Here is a 22,715-nt window from a genome sequence, read left to right on the forward strand (position 1 = left end):
TCTCAGCTCCTGCACTGGAAGACAGCCTCTTTATGTCCTAATAAGGGAAGCTTTTCAAGAAGGCCCAGTTGTTTTTAGGCACCTAGTATGGGTGTGTGTGTGTGTGTGTGTGTGTGTGTGACCAGCTGGAATGGAAAAAGCACACAGGATCATCCAGTCACAAGAACAGACTCTGTTTTACTAAACTGTCAGCTGTTGTCCCTCCTTCCCGGTGGGGGCTGTGACTGGGGCCCTTTGCTGCAGCCTTCCGGCATCTTCTCCTTAGTCCCTGCTCCATTTCCCTGGGAGTAGCTAGGTTCCTCGTCCCTGTGCTCCAGTTTAGGGGCTCCTCCCAGGCCTGACTGTCACCAGCCTCTTCCTCGTCCTCCTCTATAGATAAGTCCTCAGGAAAGGGTGTGCTGGCCTCTGTGAAGAGGAAGATCAGGCATGTTCCAGTCTGAGAGGCTTTGTCTCTACCTCCACCAGACTCTCACCTCCCAACCCTGTACCTGGTTCTGGAACCTCCACACCCTTGTTTGGTTTGCTCTCTCGTAGCAGCTGGTGGATGGCCTGTAGCTTCATGTGCAAAAGCTCCTGCTGGGCTCCAGCCAGGGTAGTCACACTGCAGATATGTCCACTCAGAGGCTGCCCAATCTCTGTGCCCACCTCTCCCACCTACCACAAGTTCCCCTGGCCACAGGGTCATTGCTCTGCTTACCGCTCAAAAAGGGGCTCCAGCTGGGCCATCAGACTGTTCAGGTGTTGTTCTGTCTGGGCCAGCTGTTGTGTCAGCTGGGCCAGCTGTTGCTCTGGGGGTAAGGGAGAAAAGGAGAGCAATGGTTACCAACCTTCTGCTGTCCCTTAATCCCCCCCCAAGTACAGATTTCTGCAAAACCCACCTGACTGCAGTGAATCCTTCTTGCCTGCCTCCTCTTGGAGAAAAGTAGCCTCATCTTTCCCCTGCTGTGGAAAAAGGCAAGGGCAATGAGGTTCTCAATAACCTCAGTCTTGGGGCTTCCCTGTGTGGTGCAGTGGTTAGGAATCCGCCTGCCAGTGCAGGGGACACGGGTTCGAGCCCTGGTCCGGGAAGGTCCCACATGCCACGGAGCAACTGGGCCTGTGCGCCACAACTACTGAGCCTGCGCTCTAGAGCCCGTGAGCCACAACTACTGAGCCCACGTGCCACAACTACTGAAACTTGCACACCTAGAGCCTGTGCTCTTCAACAAGAGAAGCCACTGCAGTGAGAAGCCCGCACACCTCAGCAAAGAGCAGCCCCCGCTTGTTGCAACCAGAGAAAGCCCACGTACAGTAACGAAGACCCAATGCAGCCAAAATAAAATAAATAAATTTACAAAAATTAAGTAAATAAATAACCTCAGTCTCCAAAGCCAGAAGGAGGAGGAGGACAATTTCAGGTAGACAAAACTAGTGGGTTTTTACCTCAGAGAATCACAATCACAACTCGTCCAGCTCCTCACCCAGGACAGGAAGCAACATGTCAGTATGCCCCGCACGTGGTTGTTTAGTCTACTGAAACACTTCCAGGAAGGAGCAGCTGTCATCAGTTTGATAAAGTTCTGGTTGTTAGTTTATACACAAAGCCAGAAACTGTCCTGTGTGCATCTTCTTTTCATGGTACTGATCAGAGCCTTCCAAAATCATATCTTTTCAACGTGATAGCCCCTCAGGAATTTGAAGAAATTGGTCATACGCCCTGTCTTCTCTGGTTTCATAGTGCCAATCTTTTGCAGTCAGTGCTCATTTGACACGGTTTTCTCTGGTTGCTTTACTCTGGTTTGTTTTAAGAGCAAGTACTGCTCTTAAAACAGTGCCCTCAAGATAGTAAAATTCTCCAGGAGTGTTCTGATCTGAAGATAAAGCACAATACCTCCTTCCTAGCATTGATTTGGGAAGTGGGTTATCACATCACACAACTGAACTCTGTCAAATAATAAACTGTGGCCAAATTACGTTTCTTTCGTACTATACTTGGGTCCAAGAAGAGAATTTATTATCTATCCTTGTCAAATTTCATCATTATATTCAGTCCCTCATTCTAGCCTGTCAAGTCTATTCTGGATCACGATTAGCCATCCCTTCTAGTTTTCATATCATCTCCAAATTGGCTCAGCCCTCTATATTCCAATGCAAGTAAGTGATAGGGCCAGGGCTAAAGGGAGAGAGCCCTGGGAGGTACTACTTTCCATTTCAACAGTTTCAATCCACCACAATATACTGTCAGTTCACATTGCAGGGCCTCCTTCCCAAGAACTTGAGACTGCTTGTTACCTCGAACTCTAAAAGCACTTTGGCTACAGTAATCAACTGCTCGTGCCAAGGTTGGAATCTCACCGGGAACTGCACTTACTGTAGTATGGACATTTGCTGGGTTCAAATCCCAGCTCCACCAGTTACTAGCTCTGGGTGGTCTTGAGCAAGTGACTAAACCTCTTCACTGGATTGTTGGGAGGATTAAATGTGATGATCATTATTTATTTACAATTTACCAAGGGCCCTTCATATCCACTACCACGCTGGATGCTCAAAATAACCCCATAATTTTAGAAAGCCAGGGAACTCTTGTCATTTTACAGACTGAAGGGAAAATGTGTCTTCTTCTTGGTACCATAGCGTCCCCCTGGGAGATTCAGGCTCGGGGCATCCCCACCCCTGGTCGTCCCGCACCTGTAAACACTTGTATAGCACAAAAGCCACGGCGGCTGCGGTGTACAGCGCCCCCAAGGGCAGCGCCCCGGCCCAGGCCCGCTCGCGCTGGTTCTTGGGCGGTGGCGGCGGCGGCCGCCGCCGGGTTTCCGTGGCCCCAGGGCCGACCTGGGCGGCGTCCCCTGAAGAGGAGGGCAGAAGCGGTCAGTACAGCTGGGGTTTGGGGCCTGTGGGCAGTCCCAGCCTCCCTCCAGCTGCCCTCGCTGGTACCTGGGTGTGCCCGGCGGTCGGGGCTGGTGCGGTCTCCGAGCACCTCGGGCAGCGCTGACACAAGTAGCAGCCCCAGCGAACCCGCGAGCGACACCACGCTCGCCATTGCAGGCAGACACCGCGAGAACCGAGGCGGCGCCGGCGTAGGTCGGACGCACCCGAGCGCTCCCGAGCCCGTTCAGCTCCGGGCTTCCCAGGAAGGTCACGCCCACCTAGTGTGTGGGCGGGGCCAGGCCTATTTGCATAGCACTGTGGGTCCAGCTTAGTTCATTTAAGAAATTAGCTCATTTCTTACCTCTATATAGGTGTTCTGTTAGCCAGGATGTCTCCAGAAGCGTACAGTCTTAGAAGATTATAACTGGAAGTGGTTTTTATTTGCCACGCCACCAATTTCCTCACCCTAACCGTAAAATAAATTTCCCCGTGGAGCTATAAAAGGTTACAGCGCGCCACTTACGACGTAGCTCGTGCTGAAGGCCTGTTTCCTAGGCTACGAACTGGGGACTAGTTCCTTACTTGCGCCTAGGGGAAAGTCCCCGGACTTCTGGCAGAGAGTGCCGCGTGCGCATGTACGTTAGACCTTCCCTGCTTCTCACGGTTAAGTCCGCCAAGAAGCGATCCCGCAGCTGGTGGGGGAGCCGAGCGGCGTGTTGCTGGGGGTGTCATCCGTCTACTTCTATAGTTACGCAGGCAGTGCACCATCGTGCGCACCAACCACACGGGGCTCATTCTCAGTACGGCGGCTACTTTTGTACCCTTATAGAAAGTAGCAAGTTACCCCTGAGCTACTCCTTATTCCTCCCCTTAACTACTTGTTCCTCCTGTGGCCTAATACATCACTGTATCATTTTTATGCAATTCCCATTTCGTGCAACGGCTTCCTCTTCCCCACCCTTTCCATCTGGCAAGTGCCTGTAATATCCACCATTTATCGTGTAGCATGGTAACACGATAAAATTTGATCTCTGCCTGGGCTAGAATCCTGCCTCTCCTATTTGACTAGCCGACCACCCAGAGGCAGCCTGGGCTGCAGAGCAGAGTAGTCCAAACCTCGACTCTAAGCCAGTTGACATAATCAATGTAAATAAGTGGTTCAGGCCAGGTGTAATAGGATAAATGGGCCCCAGCTGATTGTTGCCTTTAGGGAATTTGGGTCCACTATTGCCAGGTCTTCTGATTTTTTTCCAATAGATCAACAAATCGGGATTTCAAAATTTGGAAATCTCCAGTTTTTAAATGTTGACGAGGAATCAGTGGCAGACTAAGCATATTTGACACCTGAGAGATTTTTAAAGTCTCCTCTTCTATATAACAAAATTATTTTCAGTAATAATCAGGAAATGAAACAATAGGGTCCAGAAAAGAAACTAATAAGGGCCAGAAATTCAAACAGTGAATTATTTCTTTTATTGAACTCTGTAGATACAATCTTGACAATATAAAAAAATAGTTAAAATTAAATATACATTACAGAACAAGAAAGGGTAATGGGTTAATATTTCTTAGTTACATTATTGTTATTTTTTGAGAAAGGGGCAAAAAACTTATACTTACATTTAACCTATCTGAGTAATGGATAACTCTAATTTCTTTTTTAAAGTTAACTTCTGCAAATTCGTCAAAAGTAATTTTTGCATATTCCTATTTAATAGAGAATATAGCTAGATTTGTCAATCTCCACGCATAGTTGATTAAAGAATGCTTTTTACTAATTTTCATATCAAAAAAGTTTCTTTCACATGAAGCAACAGACATACAAATAGGAAAAGAAAGTCTTAAACATAAAGATGTTTGGCAAAGATTCATTAAAATTCCATTTGTCAGTAAATTCCAGAAATTTTCAATACAAATAAAAACTAAGTGGTCACCTAGAATGACAGAATTAAAGTAACTCAACGTCATTTTATTTGACTTTTTAATCACTGTGCTACCATTGTTCATTGTAAATCTACTGGTTAAATGCAGGACTGTGTAATATCATAGGAGACAGAAATTGTGCCCAAACCAAAGAATAACTCCAAATGGTTAAGAACTAATTCTGGCTATAAACACATGTAAGATGAACCTGTTTGTGTCAGGAGCCAGTTGTATAACTGGGCGTTCTACAGATTAACTTCCATGTAGATTATAATAGTTTTTTTTTTTTTTTCTGGCCGCGCCACACCGCAGGCAGGATCTTAATTCCCCTGACCAGGGATGGAACCCTCATCCCCTGCAGTGGAAGCATGGAGTCTTAACCACTGGACTGCCAGGGAAGTCGTGAATTAGAAAACTTCTAAAGGATAAGTAATATAAATGTGCTAATTTGAAGCTTATATAGTAGTATTAAAACTCATCAGTAACTACAACAATTTAGAATGTAGATCTACAAAATATTTTTGAGAAAGGAATATGTTATCACTGACATTTTTTAGAATTGCTGAAACTTGGTGATAATAAAAAAGGACACTGATTTTTAGTCAGTTTTGTTTTTAAATTCTCTACAGACAATACCCTCTTACTGCCTGGAGGGGCAGGATCTCTCCTGCCAACCCCATCCTTGGCACATTACTGCAATGATTTTAAATTTTTAAAAAACATTGTATGGGCCAGACAAAACAGATCTCTGACCTCTGGGTCTAAGGTTTATATTTGGAACTTAAATCCCTCTTCCCACATCAACAGCCTCCCATGTGGTTGGGCTGTTTCTGGGCAGGGCAGGTACTCTGCTGCTCCCTGAAGCAAACAAGTGCAAACACAGGGCTGTTTCCCAGGACAGATCTGGGGCAGAGGTTGCTCTAATTCAGCTAACTTTTTTTTTTTTTTAAAGCCATCTTTAAATTTATTTTCCAAATATAAATCTCAATTAATGTTCATACACTGTCATTTAGCTTCAGGCTTTTTTAACCTAGAAAAAAATTCTCTTTTAAAAAGTACATCTATTGAGGTATAACTGACAAACAATAAAGTACAAACAAAGGTGCACAATTTCATGATTGCTGACATATGTATAATGCATGAAAGCACAAGCATCACCAAGGCAATGAAAACATCCATCAGCCCCCACTCATCTTCAATCTAGAACACTGCTCCTGTCCCTCCCCATCTCTGTCTTTCATGATATTGACTTTCAGGAAAGCTTAAGGTCACTTGTCTGGTGGAGTGTCCCCCATTCTAGATTTGCCTAATTGTTTCTTCATAATTTGATTCCCATTGAACATTTTTGTCCAGGACATCACATGGGCAATGTAGAGTTCCTCCCACTGCATCCCATTAGGGATACAGAACATCACTTTGGGCACTTGGTTCAAGAGGCGTCTGCGAATGTCACGATAAAGGTCCCTTTCCCTGTCATCATCACAAGTGGTCTGTCTCTGGTATCCTGTTCCTTAACAAAGGCTTTGACCACCCGTGAGGATTCTTGCTGGCTCAGTGATGGCATTGTGGGTAGCAGATGGTGGTTCTCTAATTCTGCACAACTACACTTCACAGCTGGCATCTTCTCTAAAGAAGACCTTTCCTTCCCCGCCTCCCGCTCCTGTGTTTTTAAAGGCACCCTTGGGTTCATGAATTCTTTTCCTCCATCCAATGTGTGTAACCCAATATCTTCCTTTTTGAGGTCCTTTTTGAGTGTGCTGCAATGTGCCAGTAGAGCCCTTCACCCTGCCTCTGCATCCTTCTGGGTCCTAATTAGTTTTCAAGTACATCACTGCTGTCAGATATGAGCTTTCATTCTACTTCTTTCCTGAGAGTGGACCCAGAGCCAAGCATTTCTCCATGACACCCTGACTGCCTTTATTGGTGAAGGACATTGAAAAATCAAGATCTGGGGAAGTAAACCCTTTTCAGTGTTTGATGTAAAACATTTGAGGGTGTACATGTTAAGAACTATGAAGGATCTGAATCAGCTAACTTTTGAGCTTGACAGCTCCTAGGGACAGTTTGGATGAAGTGGACCAGGGGGAGGGAATCAAGCTTCCTCTAGCCCCCAAACTATTATACCAATAATAATAACAACGACAAAGGTCATCTTAACACATGCCCCTCGGGTCAGCCTTAGGGTGTAGTGGGACTGTAAGTACCAGGGGGCCCCCTCATCACATTTCACTTCAAAACATGCTCACTGAGGAATACGTTCTCTGTTCTCTGTCATGGGACTCAGAGTTGGAGAGAAAAGGCATACACCCTGTGGCAGAAAGGAATCTCTGTCCTAAGGCCTGGCTTCCTTGTCTTGTCGCTCCCACCTCATGCCACTTCTGCCCGCCTTGGGGTCTTCATGAGCTCACCTGCCCAGTGGCTCAGTAAACTCAGGCCTGCCTCTTCTCTGGCCGAAGTTGCTACAGGGTACAGGGGAGAGATGGGGGTGGGGGCGGAAGCCCAGGATCTGCTGGGTAGTGCAGGTGCAGGCACAGGGTGGTGTCTTTGTTCTTTCACTCATCCCTCCCCGCCCCCTTCCTCCCCGGAAACCAGTAACTTTGCCACCACCCGTATTGGAGGTGCTGAGCTGTGGGGGCCAGGCCCAGGGAGGGGTGGGAGTAAAGGGGGCTGCCGCAGCTGTGTTGGGCCATAAATCAGGCTGACCCCTTGGCTCAGGGCAGGATGCCTGCAAATCTGGCTTCTGTAACAGCAGGTCTGAGCAGAAGTGACAACTACACGGATCTGCTAGTGCCTGGTGAGATGGGCGGGGCAGGGGCAGGGGGAGGGGTCACGTGGCTCCATGTCCCACCTGCTGGGACCTGGAGGGTTAGGCTGGGCAGTAACACACACCCCCCCCACCCCCATCCTCTCACATCTACAGGAATCCCCTCCGTGACCAAGGCCTGGGGACTATGGGCCCTCTTAGGGGCTGTGACGCTGTTGCTTCTCATCTCACTGGCTGTGCACTTATTCCAATGGACTAGTGGCTGGAGCAGGAACCATCCGGGACAGGGACGGTGAGTGGGGGGCAATAGAGATGGGTTGATCGAGAGTTCCCCCTTACCAACAAGCACCCTCTCATCCCCTAAACTCTGTGTTGCAGGCCTCGAGAGTCTGCGGAAGAGGTCCCTCTGTACGGGAACCTGCATTATCTACAGACAGGTAGGAAGCTTTCAGAGGGTAGTAGCACAGTGGCCAGGGTGCAGGGGGAGGAACAAGAAGTGACCAGATTCCTGTTCCCTGTCCTAGGACGACTGTCTCAAGAACCGGGGCCAGACCAACAGAATCCAACACCTGGAGGCCCTGCCAGGGTGAGTCAGTTGTGGCTGAAGAAGAGGGGAGGAAAGGTAGTGGGGGATTTTTCAAGGGTCCAGTGAACTTCTAACAGCCTTGCATCTCCAGGCTGCAGAGGAGGTGATGTGCTATACCAGCCTGCAGCTGCGGCCTCCTCAGGGCCGGATCCCCAGCCCTGGAAGCCCCATCAAGTACTCGGAGGTAGTGCTGGACTCTGAGCCAAAGCCCCAGGCCTCGAGCCCCGAGCCGGAGCTCTACGCCTCAGTGTGTGCCCAGACCCGCAGAGCCCGTGCTTCCTTTCCAGACCAGGCCTACGCCAACAGCCAGCCTGCACCCAGCTGAGACAGAGGGCCTGGCACAGTGGGGCATACAACTCCCCTGCCTCCTCTGTTGCCAGGGTTACCCTGTCTGGGGCATGACTGTTTCCCAACCACCCCCTAAAGACAGGCAGCCATTGCTCAGTCACAGGAGTTATGCTCCCCGAACTTCCTATCTGAGCTGTGAGGGAGACATCAGAGGAATGGCAGGCCCCCCGTTTCTTGAGGGTGGAGGAAGCAAAGGCAGTGGCCCCCTCTCCACCGGTTTTTTCCCTCTATCTATTCCTCTCAACCCCCAAACTCCCAGGTTCTCACTCCTCCTTCCAGGGCTTAACCAGATCCTCCCCACTCTGGCTGCCTCTTAGTCTATCCCTGACACCACAGTGTCTCCTCAGACACAAGAAGTGGGGGGGGGGGGGGGAGGGGGTAAGAGTCTGAGAGGACACAGATGGGCATCCTCCTCAGGAGGGGTCCTGGGGCTCAGTGACCTGAGAAACCCAAGCCTGGTCTCTGACTTGAGAACCCTGGCAGAATACCAGTCTCCATCCTGCCATCTCTGTTATGTGCACAAGTTTCTAAATAAAACTTCTGAAAAAGTGTTTAGATTTCACCTAGAAAGCCACACACCTGCAACAGGCCCCACATGGTGGGGCGGTGACCTCTGCTCTCTGCACAGAACACTTCTGGGAGCGTCTACCTGGGAAAGAGGGGCCAAGAAGGGCCGCAGCATCAGTGATGCAGGGGTGGGTGCTACGGGTGGAGGCCGGAGCCCAGCTGCTGCGGGAACGTCCCCAGGATTTGCACACAGAGCCTCCCCACTCCCATCACCTGCGGTCTGCAAGTTTCCCACCCTCTGACCTACTTTCCCCAGGGCCATCACCCACAGCCTGAGGTCTGGGCCATTTCCCCCTCCAGCCTCTGTAGCTCTCTTGACAGACCCTACTGAGGTTTGAGCAGAAAAAAAGGGGAAGCTGAGGCTTTTACTTCCAAACTTCTCTCCTTCCTACTTAGAGTCCCAGAGAAAATCACAGAGAAGGGAACCTTGAGCCTGAGACCAGCCTGGTGGTCCCAATGAGAAGGGTGACACGCCTCTCCACGCACACACAATAACCCAAATGCCCCAGGGTTCCTGGACCTCTGAGGACCCCCAACCTGGGCCTCCCCAGAAGAGGCCCCGGTCGCGGTTAACGGCAGGCAGCTGGGACCGTGTGGGAGGGAAGATGGCTTTGGGGGCGGGCACCGGATGCAGGGAACCGCGGGCAGCGGTATGTGGGGTTCTGAGGGCTGCTGCGCTAAAGACGGCTCAACGTGTCCGCGGCCTGGGAGACGTGACGCCCTGACCTTGGAAGAAGCAAGGGTTGGGGTCCCGCCAACCTCCTGGGACGAGCCGGGAGCCGCAGCCGAGGTCTTAAACGCCGCCAAGCTAGGAAGCTGACCTCCGCTCCGCGATCTCCCTCTCCCCGCGGGGTTCCGCGGCGCCCGAACCAAGGCCTGAGCGCCCCCGCCTGGTGCGACGCGGCCTCGCCACCACCTCTGCGCAGACGTAATGCTGCCCTGCCCACAGCATGCTGGGAGTTGTAGTCCAGACCGTGCGGGGCTGACCCCGAATGTCTCTCGGGACTTCTCGAAGCACTGGCCGTGTAGCTCTCAGAGCTGCCGCCTCCCCCGTTCGCGGAACCTACCGGACTCACTCTGTCTGAAGCTGGGTGCTATTTGAACTTTGTTCTCCTTCCAGTTCCCGAACGGTTTTTCTTACCGTCTTATCTCGCCTATCACCGAGGCTCGTGCCCTAGCCTAGGCCCCCAGGACTGAACGCCAGGACTGTGGCAACTTACTAATTGATCCCTGAGTCTAGGAAATAAGTCGGGGTAGCCAGATCCGCCTCAGACACCCTTGCCACATCTCGCTAGCTGATCAACTCGCCTCACGAAATACCTGGTAGTTCTCGCCCCTTCCACAGCTCCAGGTGCTTTCCCTAGCAGCCTACCTTCCCTCACTGGTGTCTGTTTCCAGCCAGAAGGAGAGCCCTGTCCTCGGCAAATTCCCAGGGGCGAATCCTTAGGGGAAGCCACCAGGGCCCGCGGGGGTGGGGGTGTGGCCCCGCGTTCCCCCTCTTCCTGAGATTCCGGCTGGGAGAACAGGGTTACGCTCAAGGCTCCAGAAGCAAAGAGGCAGGGTCTTTGGGTCGTCAAAGGCTTAATGATAGGAAGTTCTTAAGGAATTACTTATAGGTGGGGGAGGGCCTCGAAGGCCCTTCAGGCAAGGCCCCTCCAACGTTGACCTTGCTCTGCACTGTCAAGATAACTCTAAACTTACAAGCTGGTTTTGTCTACAAAGGAGGGAAACAAAGCTGGGACACGGAGAGAGACCAAATCTTAATGACTTCATCTGAAACCTTGAATCCAGCCATGCCCAGAGCTAGACCCGCCTACTGAAGTTTTTTGGTTATGTAAGCTAATACAGTCCCTTCTTTGCTTAAGTCAGACTAAGTTAGATTTTCTAACTCTTCCAACTACGAGTTCTGACTAATTCTGTGGGGAAAGACCAGCTGACCAAGGCCAGCTGAAGATGCTAAACCTCATTGCTCAACTCCTCCACCAGCCACCCTCCTCTGATTTAATACTTGAATGTGCTATCATGCCATTTGACCCTAAGAGATTTCTGCATACTCTGTGAGTTAACCTAGCCTCTTGCCAAGCTTTTACATTTCTATAGCATTGTATAGCTGGAAGGAGGCTGACAGATCTGACCCAAACTTATACCCACTGCAGGAACCACACTGTGAGCTTCTTCTTAAACACTCCCAGAGATTCGGAGCTCACTACCTTACCAAATGCTGCTTTCCTATCTTTCTTATTGAGACTTTTTTTTTTGGCGGGGGGAGCAAAATCTGCTTGCATGTTACTTTTCACCAATTCTGCCTCCTAAGCTACAGGCATACAATCAGTCTTCTTCCTCCTGTACATGACAGCCCTGAAGGAATTGGAAGCCAGCCTTGCTGGATGGCCTAAGCCTTTTTTCCCCCCTTCTTCCCAGGAAGAGCTTTCTAAAGTTCCTTTTACAGTTCTTTTATAGACCATATTTGCAGCCTACTCATCCTTCCCATTGTTTCACTTGACCAGAATCTCTCTTAAAGTGTGGTGCTAAGAAGGGAATATAATACTGGCAGCAACAGTGGGGAGCCATCTCTTTATTGGGCACTAAATCTACAGGGACTTTGCTGATAATCAATACACTCATTTAGCCTAGCTTAAGTAAAGGGGTATTTATTGTAAGGAAACCTGGGGTAATTAAGAGACTGGATGGAATGGGAATCCCAGAACAGTGGCTGTGATCTGACTGGGCCTGTGTAGACTGTTATTGGATCTCAGATCTTGGCATCACTGGGGACCTTGGGACAGGAGGATGTGGGTCTTCACACTCCTGCTCCTCCAGTCCTGTGACTCAGATTCTCCATCTCTGCCTCTTTTATTTATTTCCCAATTTCTTCCCACTTTGCTAATTTGCATCAGCGTCCCTTAATGTATATTCTCTACTTCATGCTTCTGTTTCCTCACAACAGCTTTGTATTTCCTCCTCTGTCTCATAACCTCAGTTAAATGTTTAATTATAGGAATAGTGTGAGCACATGATAAAAAAATCAAATAAATCTGAAGGGTATACAATAGTGGTTCTCAACCAGAAGTGACTGTACCCTCCAAGGTTTATTTGGCAATATCCGGAGACATTTTTGGCTGTCACAGTTGGAGAGGGAGTGCTATTGGTCTATAGTGGGTAGAGGCCAGGGATGCCGCTAAACACACAGATCAGCCAATCTCAACAAAGAATTTCTGGCCACAAAAGTTAAAAGTGCCAAAGTTGAGAAATCCTAGAAGAGGGGGAAAAAGCAAAGTAAAAGGTTGTAGTTCCCAGAGGCACCTACTATTAATGGCTTCTGTTTTTAAGTCTTTTGGTGAATATCACTATATCTGTCAATAATACCTAGACTACCCAGAGCAAGGGGATTCTGGGCATGTGGCCACCCTATAGAAGCTTCCACACACCCCCAAAAGCTCCCAGCTATAGGTGATGAACTTTTTTAAAAAAACTTATTTATTTATTTTTGGCTGCGTTGGGTCTTCATTGCTGCACGCGGGCTTTCTCTAGTTGAGGAAGTGAGGACCACTCTTCGTTGCGGTGCGTGGACTTTTCCTTGCAGTGGCTTCTCTTGTTGGGGAGCACGGGCTCTAGAGCACAGGCTCAGTAGTTGTGGCGCTCGGGCATAGTTGCCCCACGGCATGTGGGATCTTCCCTGACCAGGGCTTGAACCCGTGTCCCCTGCATTAGCAGGCGGATTCTTAACCACTACACCACCAGGGAAATCCCTAGGTGATGAGCTTTACATGGGCTCTGCTGAACTCCTGGCTGAGAGAATTCCCTGCAGACAAGTTTCTGGAGAACAGTCTCAGAGCCAAGAGCAAAGACCTTCAGGAAGGCAGCAAGTAACAGAAACAGCCTGCTTCTCAAGAACAATGAATGGCTTTACTGAGTTTCCCTGACTCTCCAAAAAATTCATGGTGGATTGACTTTCTCAGCCCTTGAGGCTGGGAGAATGCAAACAAACCAGAGGGCAGAGAGACCTGCTGGAGGAAACAGATGAACCTCTGACTGAAAAAACGAGAGCCTGGAGGAGATATGTGTGAAGCTCAAACACAAAGGATTTTCCTGAACGTGAAAATGTGATATCAGAACTAAAAATGTCCATAGATAAATCAAAGGAGAGGATAGTCACTGATAAAACTCAAAAACAGGTCTAGAAAATCAAATAGATGAAATATCTCAAAGCATGGAACAAAAATATGCAGATGCAAATCATGTGGTGAAAGATGGAAATTGGAACAGACCCAGGAGACTTAACTGCAAATTCTATGAGTTCCTGGAGAAAAAGGAACAGGAGAGGAGTGGTCATAGTTAAATAATAGATGAAATTTCCCTGAGCTGAAGAAAGACTCAAGTTACAGACTGGATTGGTAGGAAAACACACACACTTATGAAGGCAGTCGAAAGGCACAAACTTCCAGTTATACGATAAATACTAGGGATGTCATGTAGAGCATGATAACTATAACTAACACTGCTGCACGTTATATATGAAAGTTGTGAAGAGAGTAATCCTGAGTTCCTATTACAGGAAAAACATGTTTTTCTATTTCTTTAATTTTATATCCATATGAGATGATGAATGTTCACTAAACTTATTGTAATAATCATTTCATGATGTATGTAAATCAAATCTTGATGCTGTACACCTTAAACTTATGAGTGCTGTATGTCAATTATATCTCAATAAAGCTAGAAGAAAAAACCCACACACTTAGCCACATACAGGTTAAAATTCCTAAGCTCTAAGGATATGAGAAATCTTACACATATCCAGGGAGAATGAAAGTTCTTTCTTCTTATCTGCTACCGTGGAAGTTAAAAGACAGCAGAACTGAATTTGAGTTAATGAGAGAAAAGGCCTGCAACCCAGAACGAGCCAAGAAAGAAAGAAAGATCTTTGAAGATTTGCAATAATCACTCAGTAGCTCATCTGAGAAATACTTTTAAGAGAAGACTCTAATGAAACAACAAATGAATCAGAACAGAGACTTCAAGATAGGGGAAGATGAAGAGAAGAGGAAAGAAAGCAGTGGGGAGCAACGAACCATGATCTATGTATTTATATCTATATCTCTATGTATTTATAACGTGTAATAAAAATGCTAAATAAGGATGCTTGGAACAGATGGAACACACCGTGAGGGAAATTCTAATAATGACTAAATTATCTCAATAAAACTCTGGAATCAGGTAGTGGAGATAAGGGGAAGGTAAGTGTTCTAGCACTTAAGCGGCAAGGGGTTGGGAGGATGAAAGAGAGAGGGAGGGGTAGTGAAAATCAACTAAAGACCATATCTTATTCGGGTGTAGAGGAAGTAGAAGATAAATCGAGTAGGATGGAAATAGCTGTTCTGGGTTCACACACTAGGAGAGTCATGTGTGCCTATATAGAGAGCAGGGCAAAGGATAGTAACTATTAGTAGAATGATGAACTCCAAATAACAAGGGGGGAAATGGGACGAACGGCCATTCATTCAATCCAGCAAAGGCAAAGAAAAGAAGAATTCACAACAATGTTAAATTTAAAAACAAGTAAGATGGAAATAAATCAAATACATCACTCATTACAGTAAACACAATCCGGCAAAGGTAAAGAAAAGAAGAGTTCACAACAATGTTAAGAAATTTAAAAACAAGTAAGATGGAAATAACAAATCAAATACATCACTCATTACAGTAAACATGAGTGGACTGAATTCTTCCATTAAAAGTCTGTCAGACTCGGTTATAAATCAAATTCTGGTCCATATTATTTAAAAGAAACACACTTAAAGTGATGAAGAAACTTTCAAAATAAAGATGTGGGAAAGGGATACTAGGCAGATAAACAGAAAACAGTGGTAATGCTGATATCCAACAAACGGAATTTAAGTTTCAGGCTGAAACTGGTGTGAGGACTGCTTAGAAAGCAGTAGGAGAGAACTTTTGGGGTGCTGGGAATCTTCTGTATCTTGACTGTGGTGGTGGTTACATGACCAAATACATTTAGCAAAACTCATAGGATTGTAATTTAAAATTGATAAAATTTAATGTATGTAAAAAAACTTAATATATATATAAATTGCAATACAGTAAAGCTGGTTTTAAAAAATGACAAAATTACTGTGTTCGCAAAATTTAAATGCTGAATGAAAAAATAGTGTAATACCAGAAACCATCTCAATTACCCTGTATCATATAATATATTATATCCCTGAAATACCATAAAGATAGCAAGCTTTTAAAAAGAGAGGTAAAATAAAGGGGATAGTTATTTCAAAAAATTAGAAAAATAGCAAGGAAAGAAACCAAAAGTAATCAGGAAATAACAAAAGCTGACATGAATGAATGGAAACAAACAAAAATACTAAGAAGCACAAATTTTTAAAAAGTTCTTTAAAAGTGCTAATAAAATAGAAAAACTTCTTGCAAGCCCAAGCGAGGAGAAAAAAAGAGAGAGTAAAAATAGAAAACATTAGTTATGAGAAAAAAAACATTATTACAGTTAGAAGAGAGAATTAAAGAATTATTAAAAAGTGCAACTTAAAATTACTCAGCAAACAGTTTGAAAATTTAGAGGAAATGGATACATTTCGGGAAAAATATAAATTACCAAAATTGACCCAAAAGAAAGAGGAAAGGTTGAATGGTTCAACTGATCTTAGAAAAAACTAGAATAGAAAGGTAATTAGGGATCTATTTTTGGAAAAGACTGCGTTCAGTTGGTGCCACAGCTGAGCTTTATCTAACATTCAATAAGGGTAATTTCCATGCCATTTAAACTTGTCATAGAAAAAGAAGAAAAGCTCCCATATTTAATACATAGAGCCAGCATAACTTAATACTGTTCCTAATAAAAACTCTAAGTAAAAAAGGATACTGCTTAAATATATCAGACTTTTTACTAAATAGCAAGTACTGTTCTTAATAGTGAAACACTAAAATCACTTTATTAAAATAAAAATGTAGACAGAAATGTAGCCTGTTATTACCCTCATTGTTTAACATATCTTGAAAGTTTTATCAAATGCAGTAAGACAAAAGAATGAATTGTTATGATTATCTGAGAAATTATAAAGCTTTTTTTTTGCTGATATGATTATATTATCAAAAAATTCCAGACTAGTAAAAAAAAAAACTAGTAAAAAGGCAATACAGTTTGGAAAGTTGACTGGATACAAGATAAATATAATGAAAACAAATTGCTTTTTTCCTATTCTAGCAATAAGCATCTTTTCAAATTGAAAATGGGGAAATATTCAATTCAGTTATAAAATTATAAAATTCTTGGATAATAACAATTATAGTCACCATAATGCCATGCACTCTTCTAAGCAATCCTCACAACACCCTCTTGAGATCAATTACTATTATCATTCTTATTTTACAGAAAAGAACACTGAGAAACAGAGAGATTAATTGATTTACCCCAGATCACTGGCTGGTAACATGTTAAGTGTTCAGATTTGAATCCTGGCAGCTGGCACTGAGACTACCCTTGTAACCACTATGGTATAATATGTAAAGTTTTTAAAAATTGAGATATAATTGACATATAACATCATATTAGTTTCAGGTGTACAATATGACTCGATATTTGTATATATTGAGAAATGATTACCACAGTACCTCTAGTTAACATCCATCACTGCACATAGTTACATTTTTTTTTTCTTGTGATGAGAACCTTTAAGATCTACTCTGTTAATAAGAACCTCTGTATAACACAGGGACCTCTACTCAATACTATGTAATGACCTATATGGGACTAGAATCTAAAAAAGAGTGTATATATGTATATGCATAACTGATTCACTTTGCTGTACAGCAGAAACTATTGTAAATCAACTGTACTCCAATAAAAATTAATTTTAAAAAACTACTCTCTTAGTAACTTGTTTTTTAATAAATTTATTTATTTATTTTTGGCTGCATTGGGTCTTCGTTGCACGGGCTTTCGCTAGTTGTGGTGAGAGGGGGCTACTCTTCGTTGCAGTGCACGGGCTTCTCATTGTGGTGGCTTTTCTTGTTGCGGAGCATGGGCTCTAGGCGCGTGGGCTTCAGTAGTTGTGGCATGAGGGCTCAGTAGTTGTGGCGCACAGGCTTAGTTGCTCCGTGGCATGTGGGATCTTACCCGACCAGGGCTTGAACCCCTGTCCTTTGCATTGGCAGGCGGATTATTAAGCACTGTGCCATCAGGGAAGTCTGTAACTTTTAAATATACAATACAATATTATTAACTGTAGTCACCATGCTGTACATTACATTCCCAGGACATTTTTTTTTTATGACTGGAAGTTTTATAGTATGTAAATTTAGTCAAGAATTGACTTCATATGTACTCATATGAAGAAAGTTATACAATATAATTAAAAGATACAAAGCAAAAGTAGGACAAACAAGAGAGCTTCCCAGGTGGCGCAGTGGTTGAGAGTCCGCCTGCCGATGCAGGGGACACGGGTTCGTGCCCCAGTCCGGGAAGATCCCACATGCCGCGGAGCGGCTGTGCCCGTGAGCCATGGCCGCTGAGCCTGCGCGTCCGGAGCCTGTGCTCCGCAACGGGAGAGGCCACAACAGTGAGAGGCCCACGTACAGCAAAAAAAAAAAAAAAAAAAAAAAAAATGACTTCATATGTACTCATGTGAAGAAAGTTATACAATATAATTAAAAGATACAAAGCAAAAGTGGGACAAACAGAAAATGCAACCATCTCTTTGGCGGTGAAAGTGCTGAATCCTAACCACCAGATCACTGGGGAACTCCCTCAACCCTCCCTCTTCCCTTCCCTTGGAAGGGAACATAAAATATCAGAAAAAAATGTCAATTCTTCCAAAATTAAAGTATACCATTAAGATAGTTCCAATTTGTATCTCAAAGAAGAGTCAAGGACAAATATTTTAAAAGAAAAAGAGAAATTTGCCTTACCAAACATCAGAACGTGCTCTAAGACCACTTAAATCAATAAGTAAAAGGGAATCAATAGGTAAACAGGAATCCCAAACTAGGTGTTTGTGTATAAGGGAACATGGCAATTCAATTCATTGGAGAAAGGATGATATAATAAGAAATGGTCCTGGAACAGGAGGCCGTCCTTACTGAGAGTGGAAGCTGGGCTGGGACTGTGTACCAGCTGGGCTTTTGTTCCAGAGCAGTGGCACCTGGTGGGGGAGGGCACAGCTTCTCTTGTAGAACACTCACAGCATCACAGCTGGAGGTAGTAAGAGACTGACTGGGCTTCCAAGCTGTCTTCATGGGTCTGGCTTATCCCTGCCCTCCCACTTTCCATTCGCCTTGCCTCCCCAGCTGCCTGCCCTGCAGACTCCAAACTCCAGCATCAGAAGCAAAGATAATGACCTTTCAGAGACCGTTTAACTAGTTCTTATAAGTGCATTAATTGGGTAAGGGCAATTTCCTGTAACAAATCTCTGAATTGAAAAAAAATTATGTGCGTGTATGTATATGTGTACACATACCCTAATGGTCTACTTCTCTGCCCCATTTTTTATTGAGATATAATAACATTGTGTAAGTGTAAGGTGTACAATGTGTTGATGTGATACATTTATATGCTGCATTATGCTTACCACCATGGTTAGCTAACACCTCTATCATGTCACATAATTGTCATTTCTTTTATGTGGTGAGAACAGTTTGAGTCTTGACTGGCATACTAGATGAAGGACATATAAGTATTCATTGTATTATTCTTCCAAGTTTCCTCTAGGCTTCGAATTTTCAAAATAAAATTCTGGGGGGAGAAAAAGAATACAAAGGATCTAACATCAATAGAAGAGCAAATCCAACTGGTTAACAAACATGAAAGTATGTTCAAATTCACTAGGAGTCAGGGACATGCAATTTAAAGTAATAAGGAGGTACCACTTTACATCCATGGTGGAAAACTGGGGCTCAAAGCCATTGGGAAACGCTGAGAGCCAGTGTAGACCATGTGCCCTCAGTTAGCCCCCCAGGGTGAGGTTGCTAGGGGGTACACCAGTTCCCACCAGTCATCGGTTGAGCTGCTCTGGTGCGAGGTACTGATTTCCAGCACTTTCTCACTGCCTGCCAAAGAAAAGCTGCAAAGATGCTGGCAGTTGGAAGCCAGGCTGAAGCACACCAAGTGGAAAGACCAGGGGGACAGGGATGGCTGAGGCTCTGCGTGCTTCTGCCTGCATCACTCAGATCCACTCATGCCCCTCCTTAGGTCACGCTGTCACTGCTTCTCCAAGGTCACAATTTCTTAAAAGTGGAGGAGGAAAGAGAGGAAGAAAACCTTACACTAAGAGGGTTAGTGGGATAAGCTACACTACTGTAGCTGGTGCTAAGGCTGCAGCAGAGATTCTTCCTTCTCTCCATCCATTCTAGACTCCCCCTCGCTCTCAAGCAGCACTTGATGCTGGTCTAGATGGCTTGTCTGGTCGGTAACCCAGACCTTCATTTCCAAGGGGTCGGAGCTCCGACAACTGTGTCCTTTTCAGGCTGGGGTGGTCACCCTTGCCCATTTGTGGATAACGTATCACTGGGCACGAAGCACCAAGGGGTGCCCACAACTCTCCTGCGTGCAGGCCCGCTCCCCCTGCTCGCGATAGGTAGCAGCAACCCCATCTCCCTGTGATGGTCAGGCTGGCTTACCTGCCGGGATAATCCCCCTGCCCCAAGTGTGTGAGAGGGTTGGAGCCAGGCACAACTGCTAAGCGTGGGAGGCTCTGGGCACCACATGGACTCTCTCTCTGCATCCTTTCGCTTCTGCTCCCACTGCTACCTAAGTGCTCATCTCCATGTTCTCCCACTGAAATTCCTGAGAACGAAAATTTGATAAGCTCACATCCTCTCTGATTTCCAGGCCAGGCCACCCCAGAGGCCACTGGCTGGTCTCTGAACAGGCCAGCCTTGAGTTTGCTGTCCACTTGGTTATCTCAGTCAGCTGAGGTCAGAGGGGTTGGAGGTCACATAACACAATTCTGGGGGTCTAGGGCTACCTCATCAGCAGGGGTTTGGCCCCCCTTAGAAGGGGCTGTAGGTGTGGCTGGCACAGTGTTTGGCATATTTGGTAAAGAAGCTGTAGTCCTATGGGACAGCCTTGTGTCACCAATCCTCCTAGTCATACGGTTAATTCATAATGAACTTATAGCCCACTGAGTGTAGTTTCCTAATTTGTAAAATAAGTGGGTCAAACTAAGATCCTTCTAGCTCCAGAACAACTGACAACTGTCTCTCCCCTCAGACATGTATACATAAACTATTTTTAAGCCAGGACTGCCTCCAACCTATGCTTATGTAATTTATTTTTTGAGCCCCAAGTTTCATTTTTCAACAGATTCTAGCTGTTTTATTTATCTTTATTATATTTCAGTCTGTGGTTGGAGCCATCATTTTGCTCTGCTGCAATGTTTGAATCATGAGTTTGCCTTTTGGTGTATTTGCTTTTCTTTCTTTCTTTTTTTTTTTTTTTTTGTGGTACGCGGGCCTCTCACTGCTGTGGCTTCTCCCGTTGCAGAGCACAGGCTCCGGACGCGCAGGCTCAGCGGCCATGGCTCACGGGCCCAGCCGCTCCGCGGCATGTGGGATCCTCCCGGACCGGGGCATGAACCCGTGTCCCCTGCATCGGCAGGCGGACTCTCAACCACTGCGCCACCAGGGAAGCCCTATTTGCTTTTCTTTAGAGCTCTGTGCCATCAGCATATATGAATGTGCTTTCTGTGTCACCATTCAAGACAGGGCCAAGCAGAGGCCTAGGGCACTCACTGGAGACCTATTGGCACTCTGCCTTCAGTGATCAAAGAGCTGCACGAATCCCCTTGATAGTGCTGTCAGATGGCCCACAGTCCTCCCTCCTGACTCTGAAGCTATTTCAACAGACTTTTAGCGATGCTTTTGCTAAAATTAACACCTACTATATCTCCAGCCATGAACCCCTTGAGTGATGTCAGATATCATCTAGAAAATTCCATATTTTACAGATAGGAAATTGTGACTTGCCCTAAGTCACACACTGTGGCAGGGCTGGCTTCTTTATCTATGCCATGTTCTTTCCATTACATCATGCTTCCTCCACAGTTCAGGAAACTTATCTCTTGCTGCCATCACAAATTACCACAAATTTAGCGGCTTACAAAATACAAGTTTCTTATCTTACAGTTCTGTTGGTAAGAGGTCTGACACATATTTCACTGGATTAAAGTCAAGATGTCAGCAGGGCTGGTTCCTTTCTGGGGGCTCTAGCTGAGGATGTGTTCCTTCGCCTCTCCCAGCTTCTAGAGGCTGCCTGAGTTCATCAGGTCGTGGTTCCCTCCCTCTAGCTCCAGAGCCAGCATCTGCAGGTGGAGTTCTTCTCATGTCATATCTCTCTGCCCCTCCTTCCATGGTTGAATCTCTTTCTTCCCATGGCCCTGAAAGCTTCATCCTTCCAAAGACTTGTGATTAGATTGGTCTCCCGGGATAAAACAGGATGATTTCCCCATCTAAAGGTCCTTAACTTAATCACGTTAACAATTTTATCAGGTAAAGTAACCTATCCTGTCCACCGGTTCTGAGGATTAGATTGTGAACATTTGGGGGAGGCCATTTTTCTGCCTGTCGCATGCTATCTGTAGATTAGGACCTCCTGGAGTCAGTCAGTGGGTTAAGGTAATGATGATGGACAGAACCTGACTTTCAGAGTCTCAGGAGACTTCCTTGACTTCCTGATGTTGGCTGGACTTCACGAAAGTTTATACAGATGAGCCCCTTTTTTTAAAAAAAAAAAAAAAAATTTACTTCGCTGCACCAGGTATTAGTTGCGGCATGAGGGATCTAGTTCCGTGAGCAGGGATCGAACCCGGGTCTCCTGCATCAGGAGTGCAGAGTCTTAGCCACTGGATCACCACGGAAGTCCCTAGATGAGCCCCTTTCCATACAGCACATTCTTTCCCGAAGCCCTCATAGCTGGGCTCCCTCCTCTTGTTTACTGTAGAACCACTCCCTGAAATAATCATGGAGGGGTCAGGAGAGGGCAAGAAATGGGCTTTGGTGTTTGTCCTCTAGGATCTCAGATGAAATTATGATTCTGGAAAAGCTGAAATGTACAGCACCGGCCCCTCAGCTCTGAGAAGCCCCCAGGCATTCCTGACATTTGGGTAGGTGAGGTGCAGCTCAGAGTTACAGCTGTCCTTTCTGATGTCCAGCCTCGAAAGGAAATGTACATGTCAATATTGCAAAGACCCCATGTGGCACACATGGGGAAGGAGACGTACTCTGCTCTCATATCTTCTTCACAAAAGAAGGTCACACGATGGTCTAGGACTGAGGGAATGCAGAGTGTCATAAGGAGATGTGTATCCATCACCAAAAGAGCTAAAGAGGACAGAAACACAGACCGGCTGGCCTAAGACATCCAAGGCATTGTGGGCGTGCAGTTTAGCTCATCCAGTACCATTTGGGCACCCTCCCTCCTAAAGCCTCCCCAAGGGTCGAGTTAGGCAGCATGCCCATTGATTCCTTTTTTGAGCACATACTCATTTGAAGATTGGTTTTGGCATTTTACCTGGCATCCAGGCCCTGTTGCACATGGGTTCTGAAAACTGGGACATTATCTCCAGTTTACAGAATTCCTGCAAGTGTTCCTGCAATTGATTTACACACACGCTGTCCCTACACCCCATGCCCTGTGCACCACAGGTACCAGTACCCTGA

The 22,715-nt window shown here is 45.9% G+C and overlaps 2 protein-coding genes across 3 annotated transcripts; one reads left to right on the top strand and one right to left on the bottom strand.

Moving 5' to 3' along the window:
- Window positions 1-12: 12 nt before the first annotated feature.
- Window positions 13-3,110, bottom strand: CCDC107 (coiled-coil domain containing 107). 2 transcript variants are annotated; one of them, XM_032635245.1, is made up of 6 exons: window positions 2,917-3,110; window positions 2,668-2,828; window positions 879-939; window positions 698-788; window positions 489-601; window positions 13-405 (listed from the first exon to the last, which is right to left on the bottom strand). In XM_032635245.1, exons 1-6 carry the CDS (start codon window positions 3,020-3,022, stop codon window positions 158-160), a joined length of 780 nt encoding a protein of 259 aa, XP_032491136.1. In that variant the 5' UTR covers window positions 3,023-3,110; the 3' UTR covers window positions 13-157. The 2 variants fall into 2 exon arrangements, with proteins under 2 accessions (XP_032491136.1, XP_032491135.1); XM_032635244.1 differs by having other exon boundaries at window positions 879-942; window positions 2,917-3,109.
- Window positions 3,111-7,403: 4,293 nt separating this feature from the next.
- Window positions 7,404-9,020, top strand: SIT1 (signaling threshold regulating transmembrane adaptor 1). Its single transcript, XM_032635423.1, has 5 exons — window positions 7,404-7,567; window positions 7,694-7,829; window positions 7,916-7,974; window positions 8,062-8,123; window positions 8,215-9,020. The coding sequence occupies exons 1-5, from the start codon at window positions 7,495-7,497 to the stop codon at window positions 8,446-8,448; spliced, it is 564 nt and encodes a 187-aa protein (XP_032491314.1). The 5' UTR covers window positions 7,404-7,494; the 3' UTR covers window positions 8,449-9,020.
- Window positions 9,021-22,715: the final 13,695 nt, after the last annotated feature.

This window comes from Phocoena sinus, chromosome 6 (assembly GCF_008692025.1).
Source record: "Phocoena sinus isolate mPhoSin1 chromosome 6, mPhoSin1.pri, whole genome shotgun sequence".
Lineage (NCBI taxonomy): Eukaryota > Metazoa > Chordata > Mammalia > Artiodactyla > Phocoenidae > Phocoena > Phocoena sinus.